This window comes from Penicillium maclennaniae, assembly GCF_028827695.1.
Source record: "Penicillium maclennaniae strain IBT 15551 chromosome Unknown utg000007l:1.0-4884863.0:1.0-4888362.0, whole genome shotgun sequence".
Classification (NCBI taxonomy): domain Eukaryota; kingdom Fungi; phylum Ascomycota; class Eurotiomycetes; order Eurotiales; family Aspergillaceae; genus Penicillium; species Penicillium maclennaniae.
Genome location: NW_026623219.1, coordinates 3,460,893 through 3,480,246, shown reverse-complemented (window position 1 = coordinate 3,480,246; position 19,354 = coordinate 3,460,893). Strand labels below are relative to the sequence as shown.

At 52.3% G+C, this 19,354-nt stretch overlaps 7 protein-coding genes across 7 annotated transcripts; 4 read left to right on the top strand and 3 right to left on the bottom strand.

Moving 5' to 3' along the window:
* Positions 1–253: 253 nt before the first annotated feature.
* On the top strand, positions 254–4,647 carry eaf1 (MYB and HSA domain protein; the record flags this gene model as incomplete). Its single annotated transcript, XM_056970190.1, has 4 exons — positions 254–297; positions 378–509; positions 611–3,422; positions 3,451–4,647. 4 exons carry the CDS (start codon positions 254–256, stop codon positions 4,645–4,647), a joined length of 4,185 nt encoding a protein of 1,394 aa, XP_056820222.1.
* A 611-nt stretch (positions 4,648–5,258) lies between these two features.
* Positions 5,259–6,886, top strand: spp2 (spliceosome ATPase-activating subunit SPP2; the record flags this gene model as incomplete). Its single annotated transcript, XM_056970189.1, has 3 exons — positions 5,259–5,784; positions 5,834–6,000; positions 6,032–6,886. The coding sequence occupies 3 exons, from the start codon at positions 5,259–5,261 to the stop codon at positions 6,884–6,886; spliced, it is 1,548 nt and encodes a 515-aa protein (XP_056820221.1).
* Positions 6,887–7,117: 231 nt separating this feature from the next.
* N7477_008525 (U3 snoRNA-associated protein UTP13) lies at positions 7,118–10,151 on the bottom strand (the record flags this gene model as incomplete). The annotated part of the gene is made up of 3 exons (XM_056970188.1): positions 7,118–9,843; positions 9,897–9,924; positions 9,978–10,151. 3 exons carry the CDS (start codon positions 10,149–10,151, stop codon positions 7,118–7,120), a joined length of 2,928 nt encoding a protein of 975 aa, XP_056820220.1.
* A 263-nt stretch (positions 10,152–10,414) lies between these two features.
* On the top strand, positions 10,415–13,304 carry N7477_008524 (uncharacterized protein; the record flags this gene model as incomplete). Its single annotated transcript, XM_056970187.1, has 4 exons — positions 10,415–10,450; positions 10,689–11,007; positions 11,076–11,349; positions 11,405–13,304. 4 exons carry the CDS (start codon positions 10,415–10,417, stop codon positions 13,302–13,304), a joined length of 2,529 nt encoding a protein of 842 aa, XP_056820219.1.
* A 215-nt stretch (positions 13,305–13,519) lies between these two features.
* Positions 13,520–15,334, bottom strand: N7477_008523 (ubiquitin carboxyl-terminal hydrolase family protein; the record flags this gene model as incomplete). The annotated part of the gene is made up of 1 exon (XM_056970186.1): positions 13,520–15,334. One exon carries the CDS (start codon positions 15,332–15,334, stop codon positions 13,520–13,522), a length of 1,815 nt encoding a protein of 604 aa, XP_056820218.1.
* Positions 15,335–15,658: 324 nt separating this feature from the next.
* On the bottom strand, positions 15,659–16,606 carry pre1 (proteasome core particle subunit beta 4; the record flags this gene model as incomplete). Its single annotated transcript, XM_056970185.1, has 5 exons — positions 15,659–15,736; positions 15,790–15,913; positions 15,987–16,236; positions 16,298–16,469; positions 16,523–16,606. 5 exons carry the CDS (start codon positions 16,604–16,606, stop codon positions 15,659–15,661), a joined length of 708 nt encoding a protein of 235 aa, XP_056820217.1.
* A 199-nt stretch (positions 16,607–16,805) lies between these two features.
* On the top strand, positions 16,806–18,635 carry N7477_008521 (ribosomal RNA-processing protein RRP9; the record flags this gene model as incomplete). Its single annotated transcript, XM_056970184.1, has 1 exon — positions 16,806–18,635. One exon carries the CDS (start codon positions 16,806–16,808, stop codon positions 18,633–18,635), a length of 1,830 nt encoding a protein of 609 aa, XP_056820216.1.
* Positions 18,636–19,354: the final 719 nt, after the last annotated feature.

Here is a 19,354-nt window from a genome sequence, read left to right as displayed (position 1 = left end):
AAGAATGCCCACGATCCAGGAGTTGGTAAAATTACAGTACGGTACCTCCACCAACTTCTCCCCCCGAACGCTTCCCTTTTTTCCCGTGCCAACCCGTACAGAAAAGTCCTCCCTTCCCTGCTCTCTATCGCTTCACGCGCCTTCCACATCCGATTTCATCTCGTATTGCGACTACTCCTGGCTGAATGACCTCGGTCAATTCATTTTCCTTTTTCCCGCGTTAATCGGATGCTGTGTTCCCGAGTTAGGCCTCATGCTCCGCGACGAGCTTCTCCGGTCTAAGAACGATGAGATCGCGTGAGTATTTATTCGGGAAAAATCATTTTCTGAATTATATCCGGTGAAATATGATGGACAAATTGCTAAATTTCGGTCAGAAACTGTTTGTTGTCGCGCAAGCGAAAACTGACCGAGTTGTATTATGCGACCGTGGGTTTTGAGGGCGCGACCGCCGACGCTCTTTACCAGCGAAAGGAACAGGCTTTCCTTGAGGCCAACGACCTCTCCAAGTGAGTCCCTACTACCTATTGCTATCACCGATCTCTTTTGTTTCCTTGAAAACTACCACGCGACATTAATTACGCAATGTCGATGCTCATACCTTGCACAGAGGTCGTTACTTCGACGAAGCTACTCTACCATCGCCAAACCATGCGCGCGCACGTTCTCCAAGCATAAAACCTGTCGCATCTGCCGTCTCAGACTCTAAGGATCATCCTGCCGCTGGGATTAAGTCTCCACCGACTGTAGTCGACACCATCCTACCGTCCGCATCCGCAGCCAGTCCGCAGGCGAAACCCGTATTATCTCAACCCGGAGTCGCATCATCTGCAAAAGATGAACTGGCTTCTTCTGTGTCTGTAATTATACCGAAGGCTTCTCAGGGTGCGGATGTATCGACGCCGACAGCGCAATCCAAGCAAGTCGGCGACCAAAAGGCAAGCGCATCAGTGCCACAGATTCCGTTTGGCTCCCAAATCCGCGATGGAGCAGAAGCCAAGATCTCCTCCGGCGCAGCGAGATCTGAAGCGACGAACGCGACACCCTCGCTCGATATTCCTAAATCTCTTCCACAAAATAAACACGACTCCCGACCTTCTCATACTCTAGGCCCCTCAAACACCGAACAACCTCTCTCACCCGCTTCATCTATCGACCCCTACTCGAATAATACACCTGTTCCCATTGCAGCTTCACCTGACACGAGCCCCGGCGAGGAAGTGACCGATGTGGGTCAAATTGATCGCTCGAGTCTGAAACAAATCAGATCTGTGCGCCCGCGTCCCGGCTTGGTTCCTGCGACCCCGGACGAACAATTGCGGCTGGAGGAAGCACAGTCTTTGAAGCAGAAGACCGGGGAGAGTGTGACTGACACCGGGTTCCCTTCGTCGAACGAAGTCATTCAGGAGAGTGTTGGTCCTGGGGCTGACAGGGATGAAATGGATGTTGACAAAGAACCTGCTGCCGGGGACACTGAGTCTAAACTTCCCGATGGAAAGGCAAGCTTGTTGCCAACCGAGCAATTGTCTGAAGGGGTCCAGTCCAACGGTGATTCCTTCGAGACACCTCATAAGAAGCCCGTCGCTATCCCGTCCATTCACCCTAGCTCCACACAACCGGAACGCATGACTACTCGAGTTTCCTCCGGAGCCATTCGACACAAGTCCGTTTCCGAAATTCTCGGGGAGACACCGAAAGCCTTGACTCACGACCGAAGCCATGGCGACGAGACACCCGACAGCGTTGCGCGGATGCGCTTCAAGGATCGCAAAGACAGAGAGAAGGAAAGAACTAGGCTCTCGACCGTTGTGTTCCCAAAGCAAACCCCGATGCAGCAAGAAAAGGCGGATTCATTGGATCTTGTACACCGGGACGCCAGCGATGCCGTCTCGAAGATGAATGAGGAGCAGGACTATCTGTTCACTCTGTTTTTGAACAGGGCATATGCTCCACCTCGGGGCAGCCATCTCAACACCCTTCTCACATCCGCCCACAAGACTTTGTCAACCTCAAATCATCTCCTCGAATACCAAGAGCAAATGGACTGCCGTACCCTGCGCCGAATCTATGCACTTCAAAATGCGAATCGCTGGCCACTTCGCCAGATGAAACGATCAATGGAACCTCCTCGTCAGGGATGCCATTGGGATGTTCTTATTGATCACATGAAATGGATGCGGACGGATTTCCGCGAAGAGCGAAAATGGAAGATTGCCGCGGCGAAGAGTTGTGCTGATTGGTGCTCAGAGTACGTCAACAGCGACCAAGAACATAAAGCGCTGCTTCGCGTGCATGTGAAGATTCCTACACCGATTACCGCAGCTCAGGATTCCCTAAAGAGTGCGGCTTCTCCATCCGAGGATACCGGCGACGAGGCTGTTGTCGCATCTCATCCCACACCTGATCTAGTTCCATCTGCCGAGGAGGAATCGGTCAGCGATGGTTTTAATGAAGAGCCGCGCCATGATTTGCATGATACGGTCGCCCCTGCGGCTATCTTCTCCCTGGGTTCCGACGAGTTTAACTTTTCAATCGACATGACCGCCGCTGCCGAGAAGTTGCTAGATGAACTCCCACTTTACGAACCAGTCCGCATCGCTCCGGAGACCCAAACGCCAAAATTTAAGCAACCCCCAGATTCTGTTTGGAAAACAGAGCTTCTCCCGGTATCGAAGTTTGCCTCCGCCAAGATTTCTTTCCACGATGATGAGCGTCCTCGCAAACGAAGCCGATATGACTATTCTCAGTATACTTCGGGCTTGGATAATTGTATCACCGAGATTCCTCCAGAGCAGACTAATGTGGCTCTCTTCCGACCCGAGAACAAACAAATTCGTGACCGCATTCATCCCGGTCATTCGTTCCGACCTCCAACCGAGCACCCGATGCCGTCAGTTGGATTTTTCGAATGTCGACAGTCGTCACAGTGGACCATGGCAGAGGATGATGAACTTCGCCGTCTGGTCAAAGAGTACTCTTATAATTGGTCCCTAATCTCCAGCTGTCTGACTTCTCCATCGATATTCACATCTGGAGCTGAGAGACGGACCCCTTGGGAATGCTTTGAGCGTTGGGTGGGACTTGAGGGTCTTCCGGCAGACATGTCCAAGACGCAATACTTCCGAGCCTATCACCAGCGACTTGAGACGGCTCAGCGAACCGTGCTGGCACAACAACAGGCTGCCCAACAGCAACAGCAACAGGCCGCTAACAATGGCCAAGTTCAACAGCATATTCGCCGTCGGACTACTCAGCCTCTGCGTGTGGACCGAAGGAGATCTTCTAGACACCTTGCGTTGCTTGATGCTATGCGTAAGCTGGCCAAAAAGCGTGAGACCATGCTGCAAAAGCAACAACATGCTTCTCATCTTGCCTCTTTGAGGAAGGCCAACGAAGCTAATCAGCCCAAACCCCCCTATCTCGTCACCGGCGGAATTTAGTCGTTTGAAGCATGAGCGAGAACAGAAGTTGCAGGAGCGCCAAGAGCAATACCGCCAGCAGATGATCGCTCAGCAGCGAGCTAATCTCAACGCTCAGCGTGCTGGTCAGATGGCAAGTCAGCAACAACCACAGCAGCCACAGCAAATGATGAATGCTCAGGGTCGAACTCCCGGCAACATGCCTTCGAATTCTACCAACGTGGCTATCCCTAACGGCACCCCCCATGGGGTGGCTAGTAGTATCCAGACAGGTGTGAGCCTCAATCAAAACCGCACACAGCCTATGCAGGGCCTACCGGCTGGTGCTACGCCTGTTAATGGTCAAATGCAAAATAACGCCATAGCCATGAAAATAATGCCCCAAGGTCAAATGCAACCGGGTCTTGGTGCGAGGCCCACGCTGCCCGTGCAGACCTCCCCGGAGAATGATCGGATTGTGCGAGAAGCCACCCGACTGCAGGAACAGCAGCGTGCTCTGCAATCACGACAGCAGACCCAAGTGCCTCAGCAATCAGGCCAGCCTCAGCAAGCTACTCAGCAGTTCCATAACCAGCAGTTTGCGCAAGGCTCCTCGAACCTCAATATGCCGAACGGCCCTAATAATCCTGCTATCATCGCAGCCATGCAAGCCCAAGGAGGAATGCAAAGCTCTTCGTTCCACAGTGGGACACCACAAGGTGTCTCGACCCCGTCGCCTCGCATGGCCCAACCCAACCCTCTCTCGAGCGGTGTTGTTCCGACCATCAGCACCTACCAAAACCAAATTCAACAGGCCAACCCAAATTTGCCTTTGGAACAGGTGAACAAGATGGCCACGGATCGCCTCAACGCGTATCGACAGCAGCGCAGCATCTCCCAACAAGCGGCTATGAACGCAGCTGCGGGCGGCATGAACAACGTTCAGGCCAACTACCCGGTCCCGCATGATGGCAACTTCCAAACTCCACCTCAACCTGGCGTGCCAAATGGCAACCCGGCAATGCAGGTTCCTCAGAACCAAGGCTTTTCACCGATGATGCGGGTTCCCCAGGCCAATCAACAGAACAGGGTCAACGTCAACAGCTCGCCAGCCATGAACAGCGCCGTTTCTCAAGCCAGCCGCAGCGCAACACCCCAAACACAACGCAGTGGCAGCGCACAAGCTGCGGCAATGCAAGACTCCAACAAAAGCCCACACCCTCCAGCGGCCCAGATAGCGCGTAGCTAAGGACCCAGTCCTGATATTGTCCTGTCCCATATCCTTACGCTCACCTCTTACCTCTTTCTCTTTCTACTGTATATACCCCTTCACTTCTCATTCCTATCTTGATTATATTCTGCCTTTTCCTTTCTGTCGGTGGTCCGGGATGGTGGCGCACCTTGCTTTCTACTCCTATTTCCCCTTGACGCTTTTGCCTGTCAAGTTTCTCTTCACCTGTCCGAACCAACTACCAAGTCCATTAAGCAAATGGACCAGATGAAGCGCTGGCTACGTTCTTACCAGCGCCGGGGATCTATTGATTTGGGCATGTACTTTCCAGGATGGGCGAAAACCTCGGGTTCGGTATAACCCGGGAAATGAACGAACATGAATTGTATGATTAGTTTCAAGCTTGAGTCTTCCTCCAATCATTCTCCCATGTTAGAGAACACTTTTAGAGTTCACTAGTAAAATGAAATGTAGATACCTGATCTGGACATGTTGCGCTTGATAAATCTTAGGGCTGAGCATTTGCACGCTTCCTCCGCTTTTGCCACCGCCTTGTAGCTCTCTCATCAAACCTTCGACACTGAGTCGCTCCAGATTATCTTTCATTCTTCAGATTTTCTGCTGTCGCGATGTCCTCATCGCAGGCCCCTGGTGACCGTAATGGTGGCGACCAGCCATCTGCCAAAATTTTCTCTCTTTCATCTAGTTCAAATGGACCTGCCAAGAAAACCGCCTTCAACCTTCAATCGAGTCGCGGGCGACTCGGCGCAAACAAGAGCCACGCTCTTCCCCGCCGTCCACACCAACTTAGACACAGCGGTGATTCATCAGACGAAGATGAGCGCGCTCCCGCTCATGAGGAAGTCTCTGGCTTTGACACACTCACCGGTGAAGCTATTACCGCCGACGGAAAGGCTATAAACGATGCAAATGAGCCACTGGTCATTCCAGTCACGAGCAAAAATAATTGGCGCGATAGACCTGGGACAAATGCAAAGAAGAGCAAGAAAAATCTTCTACCAGCCGAGGTCCAGGCTTTACAAGAGGCCCAACGAAATGGACAGGCGCCTTCTGGCGGTGCGGTTGAGACGGAGGGCCCGAGTATGGCTTACGGCCTCAGCTTCGTTGATAAGCCTGCGGATCAAGGGACGACTGGTACTACTGGACGGAGATTCATCTATGCCGGACGCGAGACACGCTGAAGAGACTAAGCCTCTTACGGATGACCAGCTGGCCATGCAAGCTTTGATCAGCGAGAGCAAGGGCGAGGTGGAGCGGAGGTCAGACCTTGTTATCCAGACATCTGCATCTCGTGATGACGAGGACGAAGCGTCTGGCCGTTACGATGAAACAAGCTCTTTCCGAACAGACGTGCAATCTCGGCCGGAACCCGCTACCCTAGACCAATACAACGCCATCCCTGTTGAAAGAATTCGGAGCTGCGCTTCTCCGCGGAATGGGCTGGAAAGATGGACAACCCATCGGACGGGGCAACTATGGGTCTGCCGTTAAAGTGGACAGCAATAAACCTCGGGTTCCAGAGAGACGTCCTGGCTTCCTGGGTATTGGAGCCAAGGACTCAACAGGTGGAAAGGGCGCTGAGGCTGAGTTCGGCGCTTGGGGAAAAGCGGCGATGCGCAAGGCGTCCAGGAAGGCGGGGGAGGAGAATGGAAACAGAAACACCGAGGGTGTGTATATGCCAATCACGATGCAGAACAAGAAAACGGGAGAGCACATTACAGAGGCGGAGCTAGAAGAACTGAAGAAAGCGTCCAAGTCCGAGCCCGCTAAGGACGACTGGCGCGATCGCCGGGATCGCAATTTGGAGAAGAGCGGACGTGATAGTGATCGAGATCGGGATCGAAGCTATCGTCAACGGGACTACGACAATGATCGCTCTGACCGGAGGACTGGATCCTCAAAGAGAGACCGAAGCTCATCTGCCAGTCGCCATTCCTCCCGGCGCTCGCGCTATGATGAAGAAGATCGTCGCAAAGATGATCGGTCATATCGAGACCGTGACCGTGACCGTGACCGTGACCGTGACCGTGACCGTGACCGTGACCGCGACAGAGATCGGCGACGGGATCGCGATGAGGAACAAGACTCTCGCCGGGACAGGGATCGTGATCGTGATCGTGATCGACGACATCGCGACGACAAGTACAGCGGCTCCAAGCAATCGTCTCACTCGTCTCGAAACGACCGAGACCGCGATCGTGGCCGCGATTCTCGTCGAAGCCGGAGGGACGATTGAATAATGAATCACAAGCGGATTTGCTGTCTTCGCGAATGTGCACTTCACCCGGCCAAAATGGCCTCTTACCTACTTTGAAAATTAAAGATACCCTGAACATTACAGCTTAGACTGAAATTAAGTGACATAATAGTTCAATTCTATGAGAAAGTAAATGCTTTTATCCTTTCCCATAAACCCAATATACTCCAAGACAAAGCGCCGTCAATATACACAAGATACAATGCAGACTTAAGCCTCCAACATGATCACATCCTTCTCATGCTCTGGCACCTCTCCATTGCTCTTAGCCTCATCGAGACTCATCAGGCCAAGACCACCAAGACCTACACCACCGTCCATCTCACCGAGCACCCACTCCACAAGGTAGCTATCATCCGACAGCTCCTCGACACGGCGATAGTGGCGCTCCGTGTACGAAGCAAGAGCCTGAAGAATATCTTTCAAACCAGCAGCTGCGCGACCGTCCTTTCCGCGAACAGATTGGGTCGCCAGTTCGACGAAGGTCGAGGCGGGATAAGACCGGAACAGAGCAAAAAGAACACGCTGAGCCACGCGAGAGGTACGCGCGTTAGTGTTCCAGTCACGCAGACGGAGCAATAGTGTACGCAGGTTGGTAGAGTCAAGAGACTGCAAAACCTCGTCAATGGATGGGTTACCAGTCAGACTGCCAGCTGCACGCTCACGCTCCTCGGCTGGCAGAGTAGGGTCATCAGCTGCGTCAATGGCGGATGTGAAGAGGGAGAGAAGACGACCGGGATGGTTGAGCTGAAGGGCCAGGGTGATGGCTTCGCGGTAGGCGCCGGCGCGGATGTAGTTCTGCAGCTGCTGGTCTTGCTCGACGCGTTCGGAGTTAGCGTGCACGGCGGCCGTGTAGGTGGCAGAGGTGGTGTCGGTCCAAAAGGTCACGGTGGAGTCGGAGGAGCCACTGGCCAGGGCGTAGGGAGTTGAGTCGAACTTGGAGGATATGACCTTAACATCGGAGCGCGAGCCAGAGGGAGTCGGGCTTGCTAGGGACCAGACTCGGTCGGTGTGGTTGTCGAGGGTGGCTTCGAGCTCGCCTGTGTATGGGCTCCAGATCTTGACCAGGCCGTCTGCGGCGGCGGAAGCGATGAGAGGTCTTGTCTGCTCGGCATTCTTGCCGGTAGGCACTTCCTCGTCATCCTCGTCATCATCGTCGTTCTTGGCTTTGGAGACCTGGGGAGGAGGCAGCCAGATCACCTTGAGGACACTGTTTGTGTGGCCCTCGAAAGTGAGAAGACAACTGTAGTCGGACAAGCTCCAGACCTTGATGGTCTTGTCACCAGAACCGGTTGCAATGAGGCCTCGACTAGTGCTAGTTCCGGCGTCGGAGTTAATGATGGGCGTATTTTGAGGCGCAAATCGCACTCCCCAAACACCACGCTTGTGACCACGCAGAACACCAATAGCAGATCCGTCCTCGGCATCAAAGATCTTCACAGTCTTGTCTTGGGAAGCGGATGCAAAGAGGGAGGAAGTTCCATCGACATCAAGCGAGTTGATATCCTTCTCATGAGCGCGTCGTGTGTAGATTGCCTTAAGGTTGTGCGGCTTGTCGCCATTGAGTGGGCCCAGCTTGCCAATGTCCCAGCGCTTCACAGTCTTATCCTGAGAGCCTGTAACAAGGAACGGAGGTGGATGGTTGACCGGATCTTTATAAGCTGCGCTGTCAACCGGGGGCGGAGCCCGCGGCAGAGCGATCGCTCCCAATGACTCAGCGTGACCAGTCAAGGTTGCAAAACAAGTATAGGCGTTGTTCTTAGGGTCAATACGCCAAAGAACGGCCTTATTGTCCTTGCCACCCGTAACAAGCCAGTGCCCAGACCAATCCACGTCAAGACAGATAATGATATCGTCGTGAGCCTCGAGATGGGCAATATCAGCACCAAAGAATTCCTCGCCCTGAGCTGAAGGCCGATCTTCCGATGGAGCAACGGAGACAATTCGAATGCCCTCAGTATTGGTAGCCAATGCCAGCATTGACCGATCACCACCAACAAAAGCCAGGTCAATGAACTCATCATCGTTTCCGGAGATGCGACGTATGATGGCCAATGGCTTTAACGTCGAGCCGGGTTTGTAATCCGACAAAGACTCGACCGAGTGAAGTCTGATAGTCTGATCTGCGTGCACAGTCATAATGAAGGGCAGACCAGGTGAGTACTGAATAGCCACAATGGTTTCAAAGTCTTCTCCTGCCTCTTGGTCCTCCGTGATCTCGCTGCCGCGGTTGACATCAAAAGCGCGCAATTTGCCATTCTCTCCACCAATCACGCAAACTCCGCTATCCAGAATGAAGGATGCAGCCTCCACACTCTCAAGGACGGGGATGATTCTCCTAGTCTTCCAGGTACGAGCGTCCCAGATAATCACAGTCTTGTCTCGAGAGGCAGAAAGAAGCGCGTTCTCGGTGGAGGAGAATGACAAACTGCGCACGAGCGAAACGTGCGAGTCGAGCGACGCAATGGACTTCCTCTTGTGCAAATCGTAAACGCGCACTTTACCCTCTTCACTACCACTGGCCAATCGGAACCCTGCTGTAGAGTCCGTAGCATGCAAAGCAGCCTCGTCCATCTCTTCGTCATCGTCTCCGGATACCTTGCGCTTAGACTTCTTGGAAGAAGACTTTGTTTCGTTCTCCGCAGCGGAAACCTCGAAAAAGCAGAGCGCGGAGATGACACCACGGTCGTGGAAAGTGTGCGTCACATAGCCTCCACGGATATCCCAGACTTTGATGGCACCGTCAGCACCACCTGTAGCCAGAAGGGTGCTGGTCTGGTCAATTGCAGTTGTCACGACTGGCGCAGTGTGGGGCTTGAGGGACCGGACAAGCTTCGCCTCGATGGCCTTAGAAGCTTCATCGAATGGTGACAAGGAATAGATGCGCATGGACATCGAACGGGAGCAGACAACAGCATGCGAAGCGGATGGCGTAACTAAAGAAACTGTGAGTATAGGGTCTCATGAGTGCCGTGAAAAGTTGACGTACTCGCCAAGCTCGTGATGATTTCTCCATCCTATTAGGCTTATCAGTACAGAGTTCGTGACTGTTTTTCGAAGTTCGACTCACTCCTTCCAGACTGGCAAGCTGGTCACCAGTCTCCAAATCGACGATCAAAGCGTCTTCGCCCACACAGGCCAGCAAGATACGGCCGCTGGCATCCAGCGCCGTGCTGCCACCGGTATAGATGGGGCGGATCGTGCGAGACGCCTCGAAGGTAGTTTTAACAATTGCCTTCGACATGATGTGAATCGCAGCCCTTTGCGACAACAGAAGATCAAGAGCCCGAGCTTTTCGCGGGCAACTTTTTTTCGGTCATTTGCACTGTTTGCACCGATAAGATAAGCTCACCTGGCCGCGACGCCTCACCCTCACCCTCTGCTTTCTACACTCTGTCTACGTCCTCCAAATTATTATCGGTCCGATGGACATCTTGATTGTCTGATCAATACGCTCATTTACGCGCACCTACCGAGTGATGAGTCTTGGTCCCATACTTACACGCGATGGGCCGCCAGGCTTATTTAAACCGGCTCGCTTTGGTAAGCCACCTGCTGTTCGCTTGTTATTCCTAGTCACGGCCTGTTCATGTCCCATTATCTTTGTGCACAATAGCGACTTGATCTGCTCGTATGTACGAACCGGTCAAGAAGCTGGTGAGGGTCTCCTTACATTATGTGGATCAGCGATACTTAGCTAGAACATGGACGAGTCTGTCTCGTAATTGCTTATTGCTTTGATTTCTTGCTCCTCGTGATGGTCAATACTAACTGATCATAGGGTCGGTCACCTTATGAGCCCCCCGAGACTGCTGTGGTAGACCCTTCGAATCCGGTTCGAAGGGTGTCCAACGTCCATTCTGATAGTTATATGCAGCAGTACGATGCCCGGGGTCATCCAGTCAATCCGGAATCAAAGGCCCTGGGTCGGGAGCTTCGCAGAGCAAAAAATGACATCCTTTCTACGATGGGAGTTGTTGTCAGCGGCGAGGACAGGAATGCTAGCTCTTCCAAGGAACAAGAGAAAATTAACCAAATAGCCACCGAAAACGACTTCGGCCTAGTTATCACTACGTTGGATCAACTTTGCGTATTCCTAGGTACCTGGTGGTCTTCATCTCTCACCGGGCGAATACAGGTATGGTCACATCTAGAATCTCTGTCCTAGTGCTAACGTGGGGGGGATTCGACCCACAGGCATACCGACATTATTCCCATGCTGCTTTGCTTGAAGTGATTCGCTCCGAGCGTGGAGCGACTGGCGTATTTGGGTTTTATTTAGCAGGAATCCCTGCATGGGCAGTGTCCAGTGGCTTGGCCATCATTCGAGACAGCCCGCTGAAGCGGGTGTTTATGACGGCACGCGATTATTTTGCAGACATCACTGGCAGCGGAGGTCTCTCGCTTGGGATTAGATCTCTTTTCGGGCTCACGTACTATGTGTAGGATTTTTCATTCTTCTTGAGAACCCCTACGTGATGCTAATCTTATCTTCAGGGCAAGAAGCTCGGTTCTTCTCTTGTCAGTAGAGGCCTACATGTGCTCTCTGCTGCAGTCTCTATCTCTTATGCCCGCAAACGCTATTCCTAGCCTTCGCATCTTTGTGCCATTTGGCGAGGAGTCCTTAGTTCAATTACCCCATCTTCCCACCGAGCTGTCTATACAATCAGCTGGTGGATTCATTATACGTCTGATGGCATCACCGGGAGTTTTGACTTTCTTATTTGCCTTCTACTTGCGGCCAGAGCTTGAAGAGCGCATCTACAGACTTATCCGTCGCCAGCTGCCGAAGCCTACTGTCGTCGACGAGCTTTCCATTCGTGTCGCGTACGAAGAGAACCTGATCGACTGGGTGGTCCCCACCCTGGGCCGCAGGTCCGCAGAGGAAATGCGCCGTGCCAAGCTCACATTATTTGAGGACATCAGGTGCGAATTGATCTCCTTCCAAGGATGGTTGTTCTCCTTCTTTGGTCTTTTGTCAAAATCAAAATCTGGCGCAACAACCAAGGATGGCGATCAGTTGGAAAGAATAGAAACGCTTCGAAATTCAATCGAATCGTTGCAGAATGAGCTTGAAGAAGTTCAAGTTCGTAGTCTTCCTCTGGACGAGGAGCCGGAAGATCATTTTGCAAGGCGTCTGGGGTCATTCTCCCGTACAAACACGGGCGAAATTGGACGGCCTGATCTGCCAATTGTTGCAGAACCTACCCACATGACTGAGACAGAGCTGGCCTTGAGTATGCATCAGGTACTCACCAACGAGAATCGAATGTCCCAGTCGCCCGGAGAAATGAGCAATGATTTCTTCTCTGAAATGGCAACACTGGGTCGAACAAGTGCGCACTCGAACACAACGGCTTCACAGAGTCAATTGAGCCACACACCAGGTGGGGAAGATATAACAGCAGACCGACAAAATTCTCGCTCAAACACACTCTTCTCTCGCCCGTCATCACCGGAGACTTCACCCCCGACTTCACCTCGTGTTCGAGCTTCCTTGATTCATCAAAGTTCCGATATAATCACAATGCAGCTAGAGCTTCTAGGCAACCGAAGTCGCAGCGCCCAAGGCCAGGGGATTGCCTCAAACCTACTACCCAGAATGAGCCGAGATGGCTCTAGTTTGCGGCCTTCGACTGCACCTGACCGACGATCGATTGCCGAGTTCCTAGAGGCATTGATTGTGAGCCAGGCTGCTCAGCAGGAGATTGCAACAGACCAAGATGGCGACTCAAATGCAACTGCAGGAGCGAGCTATACAACAGCTCAAGATCTCCCTACAGTCGACGAAGACTCTGAAAATTTGATAGAAGAAGCCATTTCAGTTGGCCAACCTATCCCGCCTCCTCCACAAGACGGGCCCATATCGAATGTCCCCAATATTCTTCCAGATGGTGTCGAGGAACCTAACGATGAGGAGCCAGACAGTCAATTACCATTGGCCGTGGGAGCAGCCCAAGGTGCGGATATTCCAATAGGCTCTGGCCTCGGACCCCCAAATTTCGCCTCTCGCTTCCCCGGGCAATCTGGCACCAGCCCGTCCATGGTTGCTCACCGGGTTACTCTTCTCTCCGCGCACCCAGTGGATTCGCTGGCATCTCATCTTGCGGCTATTATTAGCACCATGCTTCTCTCTCCCTTGGAATCACTTACCCTGCGTTCTCTGGCCCACTCTTACCTTTCCACGCACCCTTCATCTACGACTCAACTCTCAGATCTTTACGCTGTGGATGTTTGGTTTGGTGGAGGCTCTTGGTCCGATAGAATTGCATATACTGGGAGACTAATTCTTATGAGAGGCATGCAGGCCGCGCTTAGGGCAGGCGTCTGGGGTTTCTTGGTTGGTTCAACTATGAGGATTGGGCGAAAGTTCTGTGGCTGGGGTAGATTGAAGTGACCAAGCCGAACGTCTTCTCATATAAAGTAGCGCCTTCCATGCATTGACAGTCTTGTATCTTACGTCACGGTGAACATGTAGCGTCAAGTCATCTCATCTTTAGTAATACACAGATCTATGCCGGGGTTCTGCCCCAAGACAGTCGATATCTTCCTATTTTAAGAATAAAAAAGGTTCCCCAAGCCATTCTCCCTTATTCATTGCGAAGTTTCAGTCTACTTTGCACGGCCCTTTCCCCTCTGTCCAGGAACCTTGCGCCGTTCCCAGACCATCAAGTAGCCCTCGCGCGTAAAGAGCGTCTCACTCTCGGCGCGCTTAACGAAGAGATCTTGAATCTCGAGCCATTCAGAGTGCTCTGCAGCACTACCTTGGTGGCGGGCATTTTCAGCTGAGACAGCCTTGTCGTGCAACTGGACAAGCCAGGAGACCTTCTCGCTGCCTCCGCCGGCCCCAGAAGAGGAACCCGCGGCACCAGAAGCAGCGTTGACACCCTTGTCAGCTGCGTCTTCAGTGGCGCCTGGTGCCGCGATACTGGGGTCGAGAATGATGTTGGCGACGAGATCGTACACAATTGGTTCACCCGGAGGCCAGACCTCTGGGTTGGGCTCAACGTATGGCGACATGTCAAGGCCACGAGGGGAGGGGAAGGTCACAATGGTTGGGTTGCGTTCGGCAACAAAACGGTTCTTGCTAAATCGCTTGATGTGGAAAAATAAGAAAGGCGGAAGAGGATGGAGGAGGCGGTGTCGGACACGATGCGCCATCTTTTCAGAGGCTGTGAGGCCGTTGTATTTGTTGAGGAGGGTAGTCAACGGAACCTGAGGAATGATGGATTCGCGGTTTGCGGATTGGAACAGGGGGGTGGGAGGTAGATCCAGAGTGAGGATCATAAAGGGGGTGACGTTGCTTTTGATGTCGCCAGATTCTGTGAAGACTAGACGGGCGTTTTGGGTATCGGAGTGCGCGGTAATGGCCTGAGATTCAATTCGGACGCGGCCTTGGAATGTAGCATGAATGACGCTCGTCGGGGCAGTCGATGGTTTCTTGGAGCCGCCCAGCGAGAGGTGAAGGGTGTTCAGGAACCAAGAAAGAAAATCCACGGGATCTGATTGTTCGCTGAGTGTGAAGCGCTTCGAGGATCGCAGAGCCACTTCCTGCAGTAATTCATGCGGAGATACGTGGGACCGGAATGCCTTTGGGTTCCATAGCTTCCGCACAAGTGTGCTGAATCGAAGGACGAGCTCTGGTGTGCCTGGCATTGGAAATTCGTGGAGAAGGAAAAAGTTCCGGATAGGATGGACATGAGCCAGAAGCTGAATGACACAGTTAAAGTAGTCATTCTTCTTGATCTGATTCATTCCCACGAATCCTGGCCTGTACCGTGAACCCGAAAGATCCCAAGCGTCGTGCACCTCCCTGTCAAGTTTCATAACCGCATCTTTAGTGAAATGAGGATCCACCACATATTTGATATCATCCAAGCTCTGATTCTTGACTTCATAGCCTTCAGGCAAGACATAGACCTTCTTCGAACCGATATTGATGAAGACGTGATGTCCTACTTCAAGCGCGTGAAAATAGGCGTGCGACTTGGGACCGCGTCCTTGGTAATATTTGCCGCAAACAAGGCAAGCGTAGACATTAATATTTGACAGACTGACGGAACAGAGCTTCTCGAAATCGAAATCCAGCACACTGCGGTTGATGGTGTCGAGGTAGAGGTCGCCGTAACCTTCCATGGGCTGGGTTTGTCTCTTGGGCGCGCTGAGGGCGGAGACCTCTTCATCAATATCCGAGGACTCCGGCATGTCCTGTGCACCCTCCTGTAGCTCTTCTCCTTCTATGTCGGCGGCTGCTAATATATCGTTGCCATTGCGCTCGTCCTGCTCGAGCTCCTGGCCGCTGGTTCGTTGCGCGGGCGCGCCATTGCGAAGATTGGCCTCGGTCTCTTCCTCCACACGCACTTTTTTCAAGACTGGTGACCCGGGGAAGTTTTGCTCCAGGGGCAGCTCTGCCTGTCTCTTTGACATTGCGACGGTCTAGAAATGTGTTGGTGGCAAGGGAATGAGACGTTGAGAATCTCCAGTTCCACGAGCTTTGGGGGAAGGCGGATGCAAACGTGACAAACATCGGGGTTGCGCACCGCATCAGTTCAAGCAGTTCGATTGGTCCAGTTGTTTCAATGCCTCATCTATATATTATAATTAAATCGTCTTACAGCTACAAAGCATTTCAGTGAGTCTCATAGTTCCGCTGAAGATTGCACCTATTATCTCAATCAAGTGTAGGTTATTCCGTAATCAATTCAAAACGTCATAGGATATGATACAACAAACACCTTGGCATGTCGTCCATTAAGCACTTCGCGCAACACGATCGTTATCAAAAGGAATTTCCTTAACACCCTCCTTCGTCACTACCTTCACCAAGACCTGTATAAAGTGGTTAGTGAAGCACTGATAAGAGACAGTAGAGTGTAACGTACACCCTTGTAGTCAATGGGTAGCCGGCGCTTGAGCTCATCTGTGCACATCTCGAGGAGCTTCATGCCTTCTTCGAGAGAAATGTTGGGATTGTGATGCTTGTCAAGGAGTGAAAGACAGTAGTATCTACGAATATTAGCATTTACAGGTCCACTCAAAATTCAACTCGACTCGATATTCGAAAGGGTCCAAGACATACTGAGCATAGCCATGGGCGGCGTATGGTACGGGTGCCAGCGAGGCGAGATAGTCCACCCAGTACAGGCTAGGCTCCTCAGTGACGGGATCCAGCCCTCCCAAAAGTAGGTTGACGGTGTACGGGCTTCGTGATCGCAAGCTGCGTGCCAGCTCTCCTCGGACGAAGTTGGAAACAGCGGCGGGGCTGAGTTCGGTATCGTTGCGCATCGAGTACAATTTGATGTTTGCTTGGATGAATTCCGCGAATTGCACTAGATACAAACGATCGTCAGGGTCTGGCCGTGGTCTGTTGGAAATCCACGAGCTACTCACCGGTATCTCCAGCCTCTCCGGAGAAAGCCATGAGCGTGTGGGGGTTCAGTTGCCGTGTCTTGTCATCCTCAGCCTTTATGATGGTCGGGCCTCGCATTATGGCCTTGGATGCAGCCATAATGACAAAGTCTTTGCCAGTGATACCCAAGAGAACCTCCCTGGCAAGCACGGACTATTAGCTATGATCCCGTGTGAATTGGCGAGCAATAGATGTCAAGAACTTACATATTTGCGTTTAGAGAGAAACAAGCGTAAAATGAAAAGGTGAGGTTCAAAACTGGCGATGAAGGGAAGATGTGATTGAATCATGACCGCGCGGCGAGCTTGAAGCCTGGAGCTCTCAGCTACCCTGGTGACTAAGCCGCCGCCGAACAGCGCTTTTTTCCCCGAAAAAAAAAAGTTGATCCACGCAGATTCGACTTCCACGAATCTCACTTTCCTGCCCGGGGCTTTTTACCCGCAAATATTTACAGGGGCATCTATTGGAAATATTTTCTTGAAGATCGCCATGTCTTCTTTTTTCACTGTCCCTGCTTCCCAACGCAAGCGCAAGAGAGACGACCGCGCCGCGGCACCAGGATCTAAGAAACGTGGTGTCGATGCTCAGAACGAAGGCGCCGGAGGTCGACGAACCAGGGAAAGAGAGGAATCAATCTCTGGCAGTGATCTGGATGAAGACGACGAAGTTGCGTCCGCACAATCGGGCGAAGACTCCGATTCCGACTCGGACGATGGCGAGACGGCCGCAGACCGACGATTGAAACTCGCTGAACGCTACCTGGACAATGTCCGGGACGAAGTTGACGAAGTTGGATTCGACGCAGCGGATATCGATCGAGATCTGATTGCGGAGAGGCTGAAGGAGGATGTTGATGAATTCAAAGGCAGAGTGTTTCGCCTTCTTGGCTCAAAATTATCGTTTCCCACCGCTTCTCACTCTTTCTTCCGCTCCGACACACAGTCCACTACTTCTATCGCCATCCATGCGCCGTATGTCTACACCGTTAGCAAAGACAAGACTTTGATCAAGTGGGAGTTGGCGACTCCAGCCGAACCGAAACCCGCTGACCCGAACTCGAAGCGGCCTCCTCGTCCCCAACGCAAGACTCCTAAGCGAGTCAGATATTTCCGTGGTACTCGCAAAATTAATGGCGAAGAGCAAGGACACACTGGAAATATCCTGTCTGTTGCGGTCTCCCCCTCTGGAAAGTTTGTTGCAACTGGTGGAAGTGATAACAAGTTGGTAATCTGGGATGCCGAGACTCTCACACCAACCAAGACGTTCACACAGCACCGTGATTCCGTCGCCTCTCTGGCTTTTGCCCGTCACATTTCGACCATGAGTTCCGGAGAACAATTGTTCTCGGGCAGTTATGACCGTACGATAAAGACCTGGTCTATTTCATCGGCCGGTCATGCGTACGTCGAGACACTGTTCGGACATCAAGACCACGTCACTGGTGTTGCAGCTATGACTATTGATCAATGTGTAAGTGTTGGAGCTCGTGACCGAACGGCGCGTTTATGGAAGGTCGTTGATGAGACTCAACTTGTGTTCCGAGGCGGTGCCTCCAAGAACGCGCCTTACCGGGAGAGCAACATCGACTGCATTGCGCCGCTCCCGCCCTCTCACTTTGTGACTGGCTCTGATTCCGGCTCTATTTCGCTCTGGTCAATGCACAAGAAGAAGCCTCTCTATACGGTTGCTCTCGCACATGGCGTAGACCCCATTCCTCCTCTGGATGAGCTATCACCAGAGGCCGACCCAGAGGTTGCTGCCCACAACGCCCGGCACATGCGGCCCACAGCTCGCTGGATTACAGCGTTGACCACGCTTCCGGGTACCGACATTGTCCTGAGTGGCAGTTGGGATGGTTGGATCCGCGCGTGGCGCATCTCGGATGACAAGAAGACCATTATTCCCCTGGGACCTATTGGTGCTGGTCAACCGATTGTCGACACCCCTTCACAACAGCTCAGCCGTTCTCTTGCGCAAGACGGCACCCCAAATGGTGATGACATGGAAGTTGAGGCCACGCTAGCACCAAAAGCTGATCCGCAGCCATTGCTGAAGGGTGTCATCAACGATATTGCTGTACTCGAGCGCCGTCCAGAGGGTGCAGCGTCAGGTCAGAAATCTTCCAAAAATCAGCCTCAATCAGACCCCGAGGTTCGAGGTCTGTGCATCGTGGCTGCAATTGGCAAGGAGCACCGGTTGGGTCGGTGGAAGTGCTACGCCAACAACTATCATGAAGGAGATGCTCCCCAAGGTCGCAACGGTGCCGTTGTATTTGAGGTTCCTTTCGCCTCTAAGCAAGCCGTCGAGGCTGATGTATAACAGTTCCCATTATACTGTCCGCCCTGGTTAACCCCTGCAATCGGACTGTATGGGGTTGGAGGATAAAAATAGGAGCGTCATTTGGAGTGTGGTGTCCTGGAGTCGGGATTTGCATGTATTCTATCATCTTGCATACATATTGATATCTTCATGAGAGAAATCACATGAATTCTTTTATTGTCAAAACTGACCCCACCGTAATTAATTACCAGTGTTTCCAATCGTTTTGAGGAAGTACAACGAGAGTCCTCAAGTGCTGGAAAATCTTTTTGACTTAAGTTCGACTTGGTCGTCAGTCGTTGACCGCCTCAGGCCGCCACTTTAACTACATTCATTACTCGACAATCTCTAGATTGGAAACCAGTCCTCTGAAAAAGGAATGCAGCCAGGGTAGTCTCCTACCATGAAGGCTTCGCGGTATTCCCAATCTCGACAGAAATCATGCCAGCAATGCTCAAGTGCCAAGGCAAAGTGCGATCGCAAGCAGGGACGATGCACCAGATGCACCCGCAGAGGCCTTCCATGCATATTTCCTCATGCCACTGCTGCAACCAATTCTTCAAGACAAACTCTCCAAATTGCTCCTATGTACGAGAGTAACGAGCCGGGCGCGTCGGTTTCAAGTCCTAGTTCGGACTTCAGCGTGAATGTTCAGCCTATGAATTCGGTAGCGACCCCATGCAGCCCGCAAAATACAGCACGGAGTCTTAATCCAGATT